Source organism: Vombatus ursinus, unplaced genomic scaffold (genome assembly GCF_900497805.2).
Source record: "Vombatus ursinus unplaced genomic scaffold, bare-nosed wombat genome assembly UNPS02014961.1, whole genome shotgun sequence".
In the NCBI taxonomy this organism is placed as follows: Eukaryota; Metazoa; Chordata; class Mammalia; order Diprotodontia; family Vombatidae; genus Vombatus; species Vombatus ursinus.
Window position 1 is genome coordinate 558,350 of NW_020954739.1, and position 16,364 is coordinate 574,713.

Genomic DNA, 16,364 nt, shown 5'->3' on the forward strand with positions numbered 1-16,364 from the left:
ATCCATCCATCCATCCATCCATCCATCCATCCATCCATCCATCCATCTATCTATCTAGCTAGCCAGCTAGCTAGCTATCTCTCCATCCATCTACCTTCCAATTCTACTATTCCAAGTTCTAAAGCACTTCTTAGCTCTATGACCCGTAACTAATCCCCTTCTAAGAAGTACCTCGGGTGATAACATTTGAGTGAATGAATGAATAAATAAATGACTGTTCCTCCTTGCCCTAGCAGAAGCTCTCTAGGGTTAGAATTTCCCTGTGTCTTCTACTGTCTCTCACCTACCACCCACTAGCCTTGATCTCTCTAGTGCTAGACAGACAGACAGACAGACAGGTGGGCAGGAGGACAAACAGGCAGACAGACAGACAGAAACTTACCCCCATGGATGGAGAACAGCAGGAAGAGGAGAGTGCCATGAAGGAGGGATGCCATGCTGCCAGTAGGCAGGCAGATGTCTGCAGCAGCCTTGGGGTCTTCGTGGGTACCCCTTTCTTAATCTCTCCTCTTATAGGCCCTTGTGGAGAATTCGTTGCAATTGCCCCACAGGCCTAGGGGCTGTTTGGGAGCTATTACTTCACCTATTTCCTCGGTCACTTGGATGGGGGCAGGATATAGGGACACAGGACCCTGAAGAATGGGGCAATAAAGGGATGTGGGATATAAGAACCTCAGAAGCAGCATCAGCATTCGATCTACTCTTCTACAACAGGCCAGAAAGAGAGAGGGCAAAAGAGAAGGATGAGTCAGATGGAGCAGCCCCAGGGAGTTACAATCCCAGCTCTGAGGGGTTATGATCTCAAAGGATCATAACTTTGACACCTCCTCAGAATCCTCAAATCTCAGAGCTGGAGGTGAGACCATCTCCCAGCCTGACACAGACCCTCCTCTCTAATATCCCTAGAGGTCATCCAACTTCTGCCTAAATCCCTCTGATGGCCTCTGCCGGGGAGCTCATGGCCCCAGTAGCCCTAGGGCCCCCCCAGGAGCTGGCATCAAACTCCTCCAAAGATGTTCCAGTTCCAACGGTCCCTGTCTGATGCAAGAGCAAACGGTGGCTGGGGCTGGGGGGTGTGGCACTGGGGAAGGAAGGGGGAGGTAATCTGACCAAGTTTTCAGCCTGACAGGAAGGGGTCAGGCCTGTTGTAGGAGGCAGCCTAGCTACTCATTTCTCTAGGCTGGGTCAACTCAACTTAGCTTCATGGGCCCACACAATTATCTCTAGGCTACCAGGGTTTCCAAATGTCATTTCTGTTTAGCATTGAGATACAACTAGACCCCCATACTCACAGATTCAAAGACACACACACACACACACAGAGGCTCATATACACAAAGGCACATGTGGATTTATGCTTATATAAACATATGCAAGCATGCTCATATGTCAAGCATGCACATGTTCGCTCAAGGTCAGACACACAGGTACAGACAAATCTACCCAGTTGTGTGTTTAGCTATGCATAGTCACATGCAGAGAAGTAGATGCTAATTCTCAGAGAATAGTTTATCTGAAAAAGATCTGGGGATTTTAGTGGACTGCAAGTCACAGCACTGGGACCGCAAAGGGAATCCAATAGGAATGAACAGTGTGACATGGTAGCCCAAAAAGCTGGTGCCATCTTGGACTGCATTAAGAGAAGCATGGTGTGCCCCCAAAGTTACTAAACGGTGCATGTCCTTTGACCTGGTGAGGTACCACTGGGCCTATACTCTGAAGAGATCAAGGAAAGAGGAAAACAACTCATATGTATCAAAATATTTAAAGAATATTTTTTGGTAGCATGTGGAAGAGGGAATACATTTGTTCTACTTGACTTTAAAGTACAAGCAGACACTAGAATGCCCACCCCCATCCCCAGTCTTCTTCAGACTAAATGTCCCCAGTTCCTTCAACTGGTCCTCATCTGTCACCACATTAAGGCTTTTCACTAACCTGCCCTCCTCTGGACCCTTTCCAGTTTATCCTTGTCCTCTTTTTCTGGTGTCAAAGAACAGAAAACTAAGGGGGCCTAGGAGTTACCCACCATTTGGGGAATGTTTGTACAAATTATGGTATATGAATATAGTGGAAGATTATTCTGCTGAAAGAAAAGATGAGGGGGACGGTTTCAGAGAAGCCTAGGAAGACTCATATGGACAGTTGCAGAGAGAAGTGAGCAGAACCAGGAGATTCATCGACACTATAACATCAATAATGTAAAAATAGTAACTCTGAAAGGCTTAAAAATTCTGGTCAACGCAATGATCCACCATAATCCAGAGGACTGATGGGTGATGAAGGATGTGACCCATCTCCTGAAAGAGCGATGATGGACTGAAGGCACACGATGAGGCACATGTACGGGGAATTTGTTTTGCTTGTCTGTGATTATTGTTGTTGTTGCTGTTTTTTCTTCTTCTTCCAGTGGATGGGAGATAGAGATAGGGAGAGGAAAAAAATGTTAGATAATTTAAAAAAAAGAAAAAAAAGAAGCCCAATTCTGAGACTAAGGAAGTGATTGTCCTTCCTCACTCTGTCCTGATCAGACCCCATATGGAGGTTGTGTTCAGTGGTGGATGCCACATTTTAGGAAGGACATGGATAAACTGGAAAGGGTCCACAGGAGGGCAGGTTAGTGAAGTCTTAACATGGTGCCAGATGAGGACCAGTTGAAGGAATTGGGGACATTTAGTCTGAAGAAGACTGGGGGTGAGGAACTGGGCATTCTAGTGTCTGCTTGAATTTTAAAGTCAAGTAGAACAAATATATTCCCTCTTCCACATGTTTACTTTTTTCTCTGTTTTTATTCTTGGTTACAAGGAATGATTTAATAGGGAAAAGGGTATATTCAGAAATAAAGGTGATGTAAAATCAAAAGATATCAATAAATTAAAAACATTAAATGTTTCTTATTAAACTGGGACATGCTGGAGAAAGAGCAGTCAAATGCCATCTCTTTGTGGAGGACAGCGGACAAGAGATACAGAAAGTTAGAGGACGAGCTGGTTACGGCCTTCACTGAAATACACTAGGAAGAGAACTAATTTGGAGCTAGAGCACCTGGGTTTGAATTCCAGCTTTACCACTTGACTTTAGCTTTGTAACTTTGGCTGAGTCCCTTGCCCTTTCTGGGTCTCAGTTTCCTCATCCATAAAATGGGGGGTTGGACATGGTGATATTGTCAATTTTGTTAGAGTAGAGAGCCCCTTCAGGTCCAGGTTGGGCTACTGCTGGATGACCTCTGAGATCCTTTCTAATTCTCTGATTCTTTGTGATTCTGGGATCAATATGGTCCTTTCCAGCTCTAGAGGGCCTTGAAGGTCAAGGGAGCACAGAGAGAATTGGGGAGGGAGTGGGGTGTAGGGTTAGCGTCATTGGAATCATGAGGTTATGGGTAAACTTAACATCTAAAGAATGAGTCCCACTGGACCAGGAGGTGGGCAAGGGAATGGGGAGAGATAAGACTGGTATGTGGATGACATAGGGCTGAGCCTGGGGCTAGGCCCAGACCTTGGCCTCTGTGAAGGACTGGAGTGCCCCTGGGAATGGAGAGGAGAAATGTGTTCTGGGCTGCGTGAGTCCTTGAGGCCTGCAGACCTTCAAAATAGCGTCATGGAAGAGCATAGGTGGAGCACTTGGGCCCGTGGGGCGAAGAGAGCGTTTTAGACTTTGTGAGAAATTGTGAGGTCAGACAGACACTTCATTGTACAGTTTCTCAGAAAGTTTAAAATCCTGGGACAGGGAGGTGGTGCAGTGGATAGAGCTCCAGCCCTGGAGTCAGGAGGACCTGAGTTCAAATCCAGCCTCAGACACATAACACTCACTAGCTATGAGACCCTGGTCAAGTCACTTAACCCCCATTGCCTCCAAAATAAAAAGGAAAAACCCACAAAAAAGTTTAAGATACTCCCTTTGCCCTCTTCCCTCACTCCTCAAAACATTGTGTGTATGCATGTATGTATATATATATAATTATATAATCATATATCATATATTATAATATATAATATATGTATGCCTCATTGTGGTTTCTCAAAAAGTTTAAAATTCTCCCTTTGCCCTCTCCCTTCACTCTCCAAACATTTTATATATGTATGTATATACAAAATAATATAGATATATAGTAATATATCACATATTATAATATATATGTGTATGTCTCACCGTACAGTTTCTCATAAACTTTAAAATACTCCCTTAGTCCTCTCTCCTCATCCCTGACATTATATAATGTAATAACATATAATATATTATATAATATGTATACATTATATATTATATGACAATATCATTTATAATATATGTGTGTCTCACTGTACAGTTTCTCATAAACTTTAAAATACTCCCTTAGTCCTCTCTCCTCACCCCTTAGACATTATATATAATATAATAATATATATCTATTCTATAATATGCGTACATTATACGATAATATAATATATATGTGTCTCACTGTACAGTTTCTCATAAACTTTAATATCCTCCCCTCATCTCCCAGACATTATATGTAATGCAATAATATAATATATTATATAATATATATACATAATATATATGTACGTCTGTCTGTCTTGCTATACAGTTTCTCAGAAAGTATAAAACCCTCCCTTAGCCCTCTCTTCTCATCCCCAGACAATTAGTCCCAGGAGGCCCAAGTGTTCTGTCCATGCTCCTACATGACATTGGGGGGGATATATAAGGTCAAATAAATGCCCTGAATCCCAATTGATTGTCTCCTTCTCTTTGGAATGGTCTCAATTTGGTCAGAAAGCTTGTGTCCCTGTAACATCCTTGCCTAGATTTAGAGGGAATGAAGGTGTCAGAGATGGGCTCAAAGATTACTCAGTTTGACCTCATCGTCTTACAGACGAGGCTCAGAGACGGTTCACCTTGAATCACACAGTGCCTCATTTGCCAAGGTGGGATGTGAACCCAGGGAGGTCCCCTGACCCCTAGACTAGGGCATTTGTGCTGAGATTTGTTGCCTGCCTGATGGACCAGAGAAAGGTGGATGGGGCCAAACCCTAGTTGGAACTGGTTGGGTGGGCAAGCCCAGGTCTTGGTATGCTTGCCTGGTGATGGACGCTGACCGTCCCCTCCTCTTTGTGAGGCTGGGTACTAAATCTTAGAGTATGCCACTACACAACCGAGGCTCTCTTACTCCCAGCCTGGCCCAGGCCTTTCCCTGAGGGAGATTTTGAGAAGGGGACCACTGTTCCCATCTCTTCTGGCCACCTGTGACCAGCTTAATGCTTCCAGAACCTTGTCCCCAGTCCCCTGAAGGACTTAAATGCCTTCCTATGCCCTTGGGAATGCCAAGCAGTCTCCAGGGTGAGGGTCTTGATGCCTTTGAGTTTATTGAAGTCACAGCCTAGGGCTGGAGGGGGGAGAGGGCTGTGGTCAGAATCGGGCCTGACCCTTCAGCCCCATGCCCCACCCCAGGCTTTCCAGGAGCGTAGATCCTGACACATCCTATGCGGGTTTGGGTGGTGGCTTTCCAAATAATGACTCCATAGGCTTAGAGGCCCTGGAGTGCAACCTCTTCGTTTTACAGAGGAGGAAACTGAGGCACAGAGAGCCTGCTTGCCCAGGGTCACAAAGCCAGTTAGTGTGGGAGATGGTATTTGAACTCAGGTCTTCCTGACTTGGGTCAAGCATCCTATACACTGGGTTATTTAGCCGCTGGAAGGTGAGGGTGGGAGGCCTCATCTGAGGCCTTCAAAGGGTTTGAGGTGGGGCATGTCCTCAGGCCCAGATGAAGACCTTGGGCTGTCTGAGGTGGAATCATTATCATTAAAAATGGGACCATTACTATTGTGAATAATTAACAATCATCATCTTCATCATCCCAGTTGACCTCCCCTTACTTTGCCCCGGCACCCTCCCCCACCTTCCATGGACATGGCTGCTGGTTTGAGCTTTGATGGGGCTGGTAATAATAACAACTCACATCTCCATAGAACTTTTAAGATTTATAACATGCTTTCCATACATAACTTCATCGGACCCTCACAACAACCCTGTGAGGTAGGCGCTATTTTGACAGGTGAGATAAACCAAAGCTCAGAGTGGTGTGGCTTGCCTGGGGTCATAGAGCTAGCAAGCGTCAGAGGTGAGATTTGAACCCAGGTCTTTCCAACTCCAAGCTCAGCTCTCTAGCGACCACGCCCTGCGTTGTGGAAGTGGGAGCCTCCATGCATCCTCCACCTGCAGAGTCTCTCACCCCAGGAGCTGATGGCGGGGAGGCTCCCAGGGGAAGGCTTTGCCCACGGGGCTGCCTGAAGCTTGCCATTCTTCCTCCTCCTCCTCCTCCACACTTTGCAGGATAGACTTGATCCAGTCCACATAAAGGGCTACTCGGGCGAAGAAGTCTGGAAATCGCTGAGAGGCGCACCCACCTTTGATGAAGGAGTCCACAGCGTGGACCACTCCCTGGCAGATGAGGGGACCCCCAGAATCCCCCTGCAGAGACAGGCAAGGGGTGGTTAGCTGACTTCCCACCTTCCTCACCTTGGAGGACTTTAAAAATGATTGAATCTCCCCTCCCACCTTTTACAGGTGGGGAAAATGAGGCTCATTCAGGGGCTGAGACCTGCCCATGGTCATATACTGAGTCAGTGGCAGAGCTAGGACTGGTCTGCTGAGCCCAGGATACTGGGCTTTGAAGGTAGGTGGCATCCCCTTACCCCAGGCTCTCCATCTTCCATGCTGTGCCTCAGGTGACTGCTCCAATCCTCCACCCCTTGGACACTCCGGCTTCCTGATCTCCAGTGAAGGGAATTAACCCTCAGTTCTGGCTTGCTAGGATCCAGAATTCCTTTCTGTTCCCTAATACAGGCTTTGCTGCTGCTGTCACTGGGTATTGGGCTCTCTGCTGCTACCTTCCCATGGGGCATTGGTGAGTAGGGGATCAGATACGTACGAAACAGATGCCTGCTCGCTGACGGGGTGCCAGCGTACAGATATTATGCCTCCGGCATTCGAAGGTCACCACGGTGACGTTCAGTTCCTGCAGGATGTTGGGGATGGGCAACTGTGTTCCCAATCGCCCCCAGCCCATGGCCAGGCACCGGGTCCCCATCAGCAGTGGCTGGCCCTGTGTTGGGAGTGGAGCCACCTGGACATTGGCATTCAGAGTGGCCGGACGGTCCAGCTGTAGGGATAAAGGGGCCAGACACAGGGCTGGTCAGCATAGGGCAGTGTGGAATCCCACCTAAGCCTCCCTCTCTCATCTCCCAGTTCTAAGCTCTCCCCTGCCGAAATCAGCTTGTCTTTAGCTGTGTGGAGTTTCCACCTCCATATACCACCCCCCCCACACACACACATCGGGTCAGGATCCAGTACAGTCGTCAGATGAAATGCTCCAGTAGACAGGAAGTGCCTTTCTTGTATTCTAGTACTTGTACGTGCTAATTGCACAGTCATAGGTGTGTGCTAATCGTATCAATACAAATAATCGGCATTTAGAGAGAACTTTAACATTTGCAAAGGTTTTTGTGCCAGATATCTCCTGTGATCCTCATAACAACTGTAGATAAGTGCCACAGGTCTTATTATTATTATCATCCATATTTTACAGATGGGGAAACTGAGGCTAAGAGTTTAAGTGATTTGCCCGTGGTTACATGTAACTAGTATGCGTCAGGAGAAGGACACTCCTGAATGCAAATCCAGTACTCTTTCCACTAAATATATTAATTCTTTATCTCGCCCCCACGTGCTAACTGTGTGAACTGCGAAAACTTCGCATGCTCTCATATGAACTTGTTACGTTTGTGCTGTTGTGTGTGTGCTAATTGGATATTGCTAATTGCATATGTGATAATTCATTATGTGTTTGTATATGCAAATTAGGTATGTTTGGGCTTATATGTGGTAATTATACGTAAGCTTCAATCCCAAGTCCGAGTGATGTCATTCAGCCGCTAAGTGCCCAGGTGAATGGATGCATTTCAATCATTAGAAAGTTCTTCTGCAGATGAGGTACATTTCCATTTCCGTAACATGCACCCATTGTTCTGGGTTCTGCCCTCTGAGGCCAAGGGAACCAAGCTCCTTCAGATCCCTGAAGTTAAGTTATCATTGTACCTCCACTGAGCTGGAAGGAATCTTAGAGGCTTTCTAGTTCAATTCCATAGATAGCTATTGATCAGACCAGGATTCAAACCCAGACCCTGGGACGACAGATCCAGTTCACTTTGTACTTACCATCTGGCTTCTCCTAAATACTTTCCACCATCCTTTCATAGATCTTCATATGACATGATCTCTAATCCCCTTTCCATCTTATCAATGGCCCTCCAGAAATAAGAAACCAATTCTCTAGCTATGTCTAGGGTCCCTTAGGTTTTCCTTCTACAGGTCTAGGAGCTAAAGGACCTTCCATTCTATTCTCCCTCTTTCTGTACCCCTGGCCTTGCTGCTGCACCCCAACAATGAGGGAGAAGTGAGCAAGATGGCGGCTTACATTTCCCCTTGCCCATTTCCTTCCCCTTCCTTTCCTTCCTCTCTTACCTGAATGAGTGCGATGTCATTGAGTATGTACTTTTCGTTATAGTCATTTAAATAGATACGCTGGATGCTAAACGTCTGCCAGGAGGGCTCAGGGTTTTTCAGGTCATGGACTCCCGCTACTGCCATCATCAGTTGGAGGTTCCTGGAGTGGGAAGAGAGGAAAAAACGAGAGGAAGAAGGCTTCCAATGGGTACTATTGTGATTATTGTCACACACCTATGGAACTCTAAGGGTTCCTCCGAACCAGGGGAGGGAAGACAATGGGGTTGTTTCCATTTTTTAGATAAGAAAACTGACACTTAGCAAGACTTACCCAAGGTCACACAGCTAGTAATTGGTGGCATCAGAATTCAAGTTGAGTTACCACCAAGCCATGCCAACTACCTTTCTTTCAGTCCCCCATACTGGAAAGCTCAGACTTCTCCCTTCCTCTTGCCTCACTCACAGTTGCAAAATTAGAATGCCCTAATTCAGAAATAGTAAGCTTTTGCATTTTTTTTTATCCTTCATGATTTGTTTTTGTTTTTGGTTTTTTTTTTGCTGGGCAATGGGGTTAAGTGACTTGCCCAGGGTCACACAGCTAGTAAGTGTCAAGTGTCTGAGGTCGAATTTGAGCTCAGGTTCTCCTGACTCCAGGGCCAGTGCTCTATCCACTGTGCCACCTAGCTGCCCCAGTCCTTCATGATTAAGAAGTTTTTATTCCTTGAAATAATCTTAGGTTAGGTAATGGCTCTAAGCCTTGCCCATTGTATCTCCCCAACATCTCTGTTACCACACCTCCCCCATTCCTACCCCCATCTGCAGTCTCTCCAACCTAGCTATTAGAACAGTCGCTTAACTGGTCTCCCTTGCCTCTGGTTATAATCGGTCCAGCACAAGCTGTCAGAGACATCTTCTCAGAGTCTCATTCTGACCACTCCCTTTCCTGGTCAACAAGAGAAAATCTAAACTTTTCAAAAAGTCCCTTATTCCATGAAGCCTTCCTAGATTGCTCTCACCCACACGGAGCTCAGAAAGGGCCTCCTTTCTCATGGAGAGTCAGGACCACATGGTTTGCATTAAATGATCTCTGTCTTCTGTTTGTAGGCCGCTACATCAGGTGGTAGACTAGGAGGTCCCTGAGGGCAGGGGCTGAGTTCCCCCTCCCCCACTTTAGTCCAGACATTCCCGAAGGAAATGAGGCAAAGCTCTCCTCTGAATAGGGGCTCCCTAATTGTAGGAGATTGGACCATCTCTCCCCTGTGCCCACAGGGACCAGAGGACCTCCCCCCTTTCCTACAATTACTCACATTTTGTTGACACAGTGGGCTGCTGTCATCACAAACTGAGGGTGGATCAAGGTTCCCCCACAGATGTGGGACCCTAGAAGCTGTAGGGAGATCATGTAGGGCCGAGAGTGGGGGATGGCAGGTCTGCCACCCACAATCTTGGAGCTAAGGACCAAACCTGGGGGGGGGAACAGTACAGAGAGGGAGAGACGGGTGAGCTCAGTATGCTTGTTCTGGCCTTCGAGGCCCTCTCAGACACTCATCCTTGGAGGGGACTCTCCCAGCCTCCAGTAGTAGAGGGGCCACTATGGCTCAGGTGTCTGAAGATCATCTGAGGCAGACGTGTGGCTTGCAAAGAGACCCGGAGTCAGGGGTCCTGAGCCCCATTTCTGCTACTGGCTAACCCTATGACTGGACAAGTCAATGAAATTCTCTGAGCCTCAGTTTCCTCACCTGTAAAATAGGACTAGTAACCCTTGCATTACCCATCTACCTCAAACAGGTGTCTGTAAACCCCAGATTTCTGGAGAAATAAAACAGGTTAGTTTATTCTCCTTCTCACCTATTCACTGGCATTCTGAATATTCTTTAATATTATTAGGGTCTTATTATTGTTCTCTTAAATTCAATGGTGTTCTTATATTCTTATCAATTAATAGTATTTAGTTATTATTCTCTTCAGTGGAGCTATTGTTTGTATTATTTAATATTATTTTTTTGTTCAGTCGTGTCTGACTCTTCGTGACCCCATTTGGGGTCTTCTTGGCAAAGATACTGGAGTGGTTTGCCATTTCCTTCTCCAGCTCATTTGACACATGAGGAAACTGAGACAAAGAGGGTTAAGTGACTTGCCCTGGGTCTCACAGAGGTAAGTGTCTGAGGACAGATTTGAACTCAGGAAGATGAGTCTTCCTGACTCCAGGGCCCAACACTCTGGGCACTATGGCACCACCTAGCTGCCCATTGTTTAATATTGCTAAGTTCTTATTCTTAATAATATAATAATGTTATTAGGTTATTATTATTATTATTAATGATAATAATACTAAAACCCAGACCTCTGTTCACATCCTCTTCCAATACCCCATTAGGGTAGGGGGGGCTGAGCCCATACTTTAGGCAATCCAACAAGCTAGGGGTGGTTTGAGCCTGGGCCCACTGATGAAACCTGTCTGTCTTTCATCTAAGAACGGGATCACAAACTCAGAAATGCTCAACACCAGCTTGGCTGGGGTGAAGGGTGAGAGGTGGGGGGGTGGGACTGGGGGGGAGGGGGAGGTACATTTTTTTCGACTGTAAGCACTTACCTTCTGACAAGCAGACTGCTCTCACCAGTACAATGAGAAATCCTTACAGTCACCCATTAACAAGATCCCCAACCCCATCCCATTCTTTTTGATGCCGAATGGACCTGTTCTCTCATGTGAGCTTTGGACTTGTAGGCAGGAAGACCTGGGCTCAGATCCCACCTGAGACACTTCGTTAGCTATGTGATCAATGAATCAACAAGTATTTATTAAGTGCCTGCTAGATACCAATCAAATCAATTAACCTCTTTGGGACTTGGTTTCCTCATCTGTAAAATAGGGATAACAATAGTACTTATCTCACAGGGTTGTCGGGAGGGTCAAATGAAATAATGTATGGATGGGGCTTTGAAGATCTTAAAGCACCATGTAAATGTAATCTATCATGATGATGATTATGATATGTTATTATTATATTATTAGTTCATTTATATTTGTATATAAATTTATTAACCAATAATATAACAGCATAATCATCGTATTATGACATATTATATTATAATTAATATATTGTCATCATTATGATGATTATGATGTTAAATTATATCATTAGTTAATGTATTAACCAATATCATAATCATCCTACTATAATGTTATATTATAATTAATATATTGCTATTATCATCATTATGATTATGATCATGATATAGAGTTCCCTGGGTCCTCTTTGCGAGATGCTAGGAAAACCAGGTATCTCTCTCATAAGGTCCCTTTCTGACAAAGGACCACACCCTACCATCTCATCAAGTTGATTAGGGGTGTGTGTTGTTCAGTTGTGTCTGACTCTTTGTGGCCCCATTTGGGGTTTTCTCGGCTAAGATACTGGAGTGGTTTGCCATTTCCTTCTTTAGTTCATTTTACAGTTGAGGAAACTGAGGCAAATGGGTTGAGTGACTTGCCCAGGGTCATACAGGTAGTAAGTGTCTGAGGCCAGATTTGAATTCAGGAAGATGAGCCTTCCTGACTCCAGGCCTGGCACTCCAACCACTGTGCCAGTTGTTATGGCAGAAGGGACAAAAATGATCTGATCTGGAAAGGGCCCTAGGTTTAGAGTCCAGAGGACCTGAGTTCTGGTCTCATCTATGTCGTTTGCTATCTGGGTGTCCTTGGCCAAGACCCTTCATCTCCGAGCCTCAGTTTCCTTGTCTGTAAAATGTAGGGAGGAGGGGAATATGAGACTACAGGAACCTCTAAGTTCCTTTCCCACTCAAAATCTATATCTCTATTTTCCATAACTTGCAATTCTTCCCACACACTCCCCTCTCCCCACTCCATCCTCAGATCCAGACCCCAAAGTCTCTGAATGATGTCCATTAGAGCCCGTGCCAACACATTTCTCCAAAAGGCCCTGAGTATTATTACAGATGTTTTACAGATGAAGAACCCAGAGAGGCTGAGTCATTTGTCCAAGGTACATATTACAGAGGTACTATCTGCCTGAGCTAAGACTTAGACCCAGGTCTCTGAGGGCAAGTAAACTCCCCACAGCCTCAGCAAATCAGAGACAGTGAGCCCAGGACTGCTTCTGGGCCGTTTTCTCTCTCCCCACGATGCGTCAGGTCCCTTCCCAGGCAGAGCCAGGCAGAAAGGTGGCAGAGTACAGAGGGAGGCCATACTTACAGCCCTGGATGGAGGCTAGCAGTGGGAGGAGGGTCCTGAGCAGTAAGGAAGCCATGGTGCGGGAGGTCAGGGGGTGTTGGGGAGAGCCTCGGGGTCTCTGTGCCCCCTCTTTCTGACCGGTCCTCTTATACGCTCTATGGGAAGGCCGTTGGGATTGCTCCACAGATAGATGAGCCCAGACTTTCGCCTACTTCCTCTTGGGCCTCAGTAGGGTAGGAACCAGGAGATGGGAGCAGAGGAGGAGGGAAATAGAGAAGGATGGGGGACGACAGCAGAGACCCTGCACCTTTAGGGAACAGCCTCTGCCTCCACTTGTCACCTCCATCCTAGGGGAGAAGGAGGAGGAGAAAGGCTAAGGCCCCAGAATCACAGGATCTCAAAATCCTAAGGGTCCTCCAAGGCCATTGAAGCCAGCCCCACCTCCCAAAAGCATGCCCTGCACCATCCCCTAGACAAGCGACTCCCCACAGAGCCCGAACTGCCAGTTTGGGGGCCCAGAGCAAGCCCTCTATAAATGGGTGCTCCAATCAATTACTGGGGGGACCCCAATACCAGGCCTGGGGAGAGCCTCAGGATGCCACTAGGCCAAGTTCTGGGCAAGGCTGCCGCCCAGGGAGGAGCAGAGTGAGCCTGGGTATGAAGAAACTGGTGTGTGGCCAGGGGGCTGGGACCTTCCTCATTTAATTACTAGTTACTCTAAATAATAACAACAATAACAACATCTGTATAGTGCTTTAAAGTTTGCAAAGCACTATGTGTGTGCATATCTCTATAGCTATCTATCTGCCTTGTCTATCAATCTATCTATCTATCTATCTATCCATCATCTCATTTGATTCTTATAATAACCCTGGGAGATGAGTACTACTTTTATCCCCATTTTACAAGTGAGGAAACTGAGGCACAGAGAACTTAAGTGACTTGCCCAGGCTCAAACAGCTAGTAAGTAGGGAGTAGTGCTGTTTTAAAGATTACTATCTTTAAAAAAAAAAAATGAATGAATATTCAGGAAGTCTCTCCTCCTAGAGGTTGATATGCAGCCAGCCAACTAAACTTTTAGACAGATTCATTACCAAGACTGGTGGCCCAGACCCCACAACTTTTGCCTCTCTCCTTCCTTAAGGTATTTCTGAAAAGGATTCCTGTTGTAGCTAAATGACTGAGCCAACCTAAGGTAGTGATAGCAGATCAAAATACTAAGGATAGCTTTGCCAGCAAGCAGAAATTTAGAATGTAGCTTCGCAATTTCACTGCCTAATTGAGCAGTAAGAAGACATTCTATATTGGCCTATTTCTTTTTACTAATCTCTGTATTCTGTTCCTATCTTTAAGGAATAGAACATCTTCAATATTCAACTTGTGCTAATATCCTTTGAAAAAAACCACAGCCTCCTCTTTTCTATTTTCAGAAGTAGGTTATCTTCTGAAAAATCTGTTATTTCTTAACATTCAGTTGTCCTTACCCAAATTCTTGAAATTTCTAAACCCTGGGGATAGATAGAATGTGAGTCACTATTGACTGGATTTTCTTCATTTTGTTCTTAGCAAAGTATTATCAAGGTAAGCAAAGGAAATATAAAGAAGGTCAGATTTTCGGAGAGCTGCCACAAGTTTGGGATACTAGAAAAAGGCACATTGATGTACTACTGCCATTTTAGAAAGCTTTGATATGAATTCAAATGATACCTCTGTTACTTCAAGCCAAGAACTTTAAAGCATTGGCTTTTTTAAATTAACTAATTAATTTTTAGTTTTCAACATTCACTTCCATAAGCTTTTGAGTTTTAAATTTTCTCCCCCTCCCTCCCCACCTCCCTTCCCAAGATGGTACACAATCTGATATAGGCTCTACTTATACATTCCTATTAAACATGTTTTCACATTAGTCATGTTGTAAAGAGGAATTAGAACCAATAGGAGGAACCACAAGAAAGAAGAAAGAGAAGAAAAAAAGAGAGTAAATAGTATGCTTAGATCTGCATTCAGACTCCATAGTTCTTTTTCTGGCTGTGGATAGCATTTTCCATCATGAGACCTTTGGAGATGTCTTAGATCTTTGCATTGCTGAGAAGGGTTAAGTCTATCAAAGTCAGTCATAGCACAATGTGGCTGTTACTGTGTACAACATTCTCCTGGTTCTGCTTACTTCACTCAGCATCAGACCATATAAGTCTTTCCAGGTTTTTCTGAAGTCTGCCTGATCATCATTCTTTATAGCACAATAGTATTCCATTACATTCATACACCACAACTTGTTCAGCCATTCCCCAATTGATGAATATCCCCTCAATTTCCAATTTTTTGCCACCACAAAAAGAGCTGCTATGAATATTGTTGCACATGTGGGTCCTTCTCCCATTTGTATGATCTCTTTGGGATACAGCCCTAGAAGTGGTATTGCTGGGTCAAAGGGCATGCACATTTTTATAGCCCTTTGGGCATAGTTCCAAATTGCTCTCCAAAATGGTTGGATCAGTTATCAACTCCACCAACAAAAGCACTGGCTTTAACTGCCACTTAAAAATCTCTGAGTACTGTGTCAATTTGTAAACACTTCAATTATTAAATAAAACAGATATCATTTTAAGACTTCAAATCATAAATGTGCCTCAAAATTATTTTGTGTGTTTGAGTTCATTTTAAAGATATAAAATGTATACTTGTTTAGATATTTTGTTAGCTATGCTTTCCATGTGTGAGTTCTGTGCAATATTTTCATTATGCCCATTATGAAGATAATGACAGAAAAACCCACAGTACTTAAAATTTAGGCATGTAAACATCCTTGCTCAATAAACCAATTCCCTAATAAATAAATAAGTAAATAAACAAACAAACAAATAAATGGGGCAGCTCGGTGGCCCACTGGATAGAGCATTCACCTTGGAGTCAGGAAGACCTGAATTCAAATTTGACTTCAGATACTTGACACATACTAACTAACTGTGTGGTCCTCGGCAAGCCACTCACTTAACCCCAATTGCCTTGCCAAAACAAAACAAACAAAAAACCAACCTGTTACAGAGAAAGGATACATACTGTATTTTTTTTTTCATCAGTTACCTTATATATAAACTTTCTCATGTAACTTTTTAATCAGGTTTGCTAGATGAATGTAAAATCCATATGGCATAAATTTTGTTATTGTAAAAATAAGTCATGAAGTATAGTCATATGAGCTTAAAATTAATCTTCACCTAAAGGAATTTATTTCATATGGTATCTCAACAGCTGCGATCTTTTATGTCAATTCAAGCCTCAACAATCAAGAAAATTGGCACTTCAAAAATCTAGATTATGAGATTCTATAAAGATAACACCTGATAATACATGTATTAAGAAAGAAGAGGGGCAGCTAAGTGGCGCAGTGGATAGAGCCCTGGCCCTGAAGTCAAAAGAACCTGATTTCAAATCTGGCCTCCGACTAAACACTTGACACTCACTAAATGTGTGACCCTGGGCAAGTCACTTAACCCCAATTGCCTAAAAAAAGAAAGAGGAACAAGGTTTGCTGTTTCAGTTTTGGAATCCTAACCTATTCAAATTATTTGACAAATTCTAGTCAAAGGATCAAGTGAATAGAAGATTTCACCTTACAGTATATACCTGTTGACTTCTGTCCAAAATGGTTATGCGATTGAAATGGTTTTACAGCCACACAACTAACTCT

General features: G+C 44.4%; 2 protein-coding genes across 2 annotated transcripts in view; both read right to left on the reverse strand.

Annotated features, from left to right (window-relative positions):
• Positions 1 to 1,007, reverse strand: part of ELANE (elastase, neutrophil expressed) — a 10,775-nt gene extending 9,768 nt beyond the window's left edge. Inside the window, exon 1 of the mRNA XM_027845438.1 lies at positions 383 to 1,007. Within this exon, the coding sequence (XP_027701239.1) occupies positions 383 to 437 (55 nt within the window). The 5' untranslated portion in view covers positions 438 to 1,007. The remainder of the gene's footprint in view (positions 1 to 382) is intronic.
• LOC114030541 (myeloblastin-like) lies at positions 925 to 12,758 on the reverse strand. Its single transcript, XM_027845393.1, has 6 exons — positions 12,695 to 12,758; positions 9,789 to 9,945; positions 8,500 to 8,641; positions 6,908 to 7,138; positions 6,209 to 6,447; positions 925 to 1,081 (listed from the first exon to the last, which is right to left on the reverse strand). The coding sequence occupies exons 1-6, from the start codon at positions 12,747 to 12,749 to the stop codon at positions 925 to 927; spliced, it is 981 nt and encodes a 326-aa protein (XP_027701194.1). The 5' UTR covers positions 12,750 to 12,758.
• Positions 12,759 to 16,364: the final 3,606 nt, after the last annotated feature.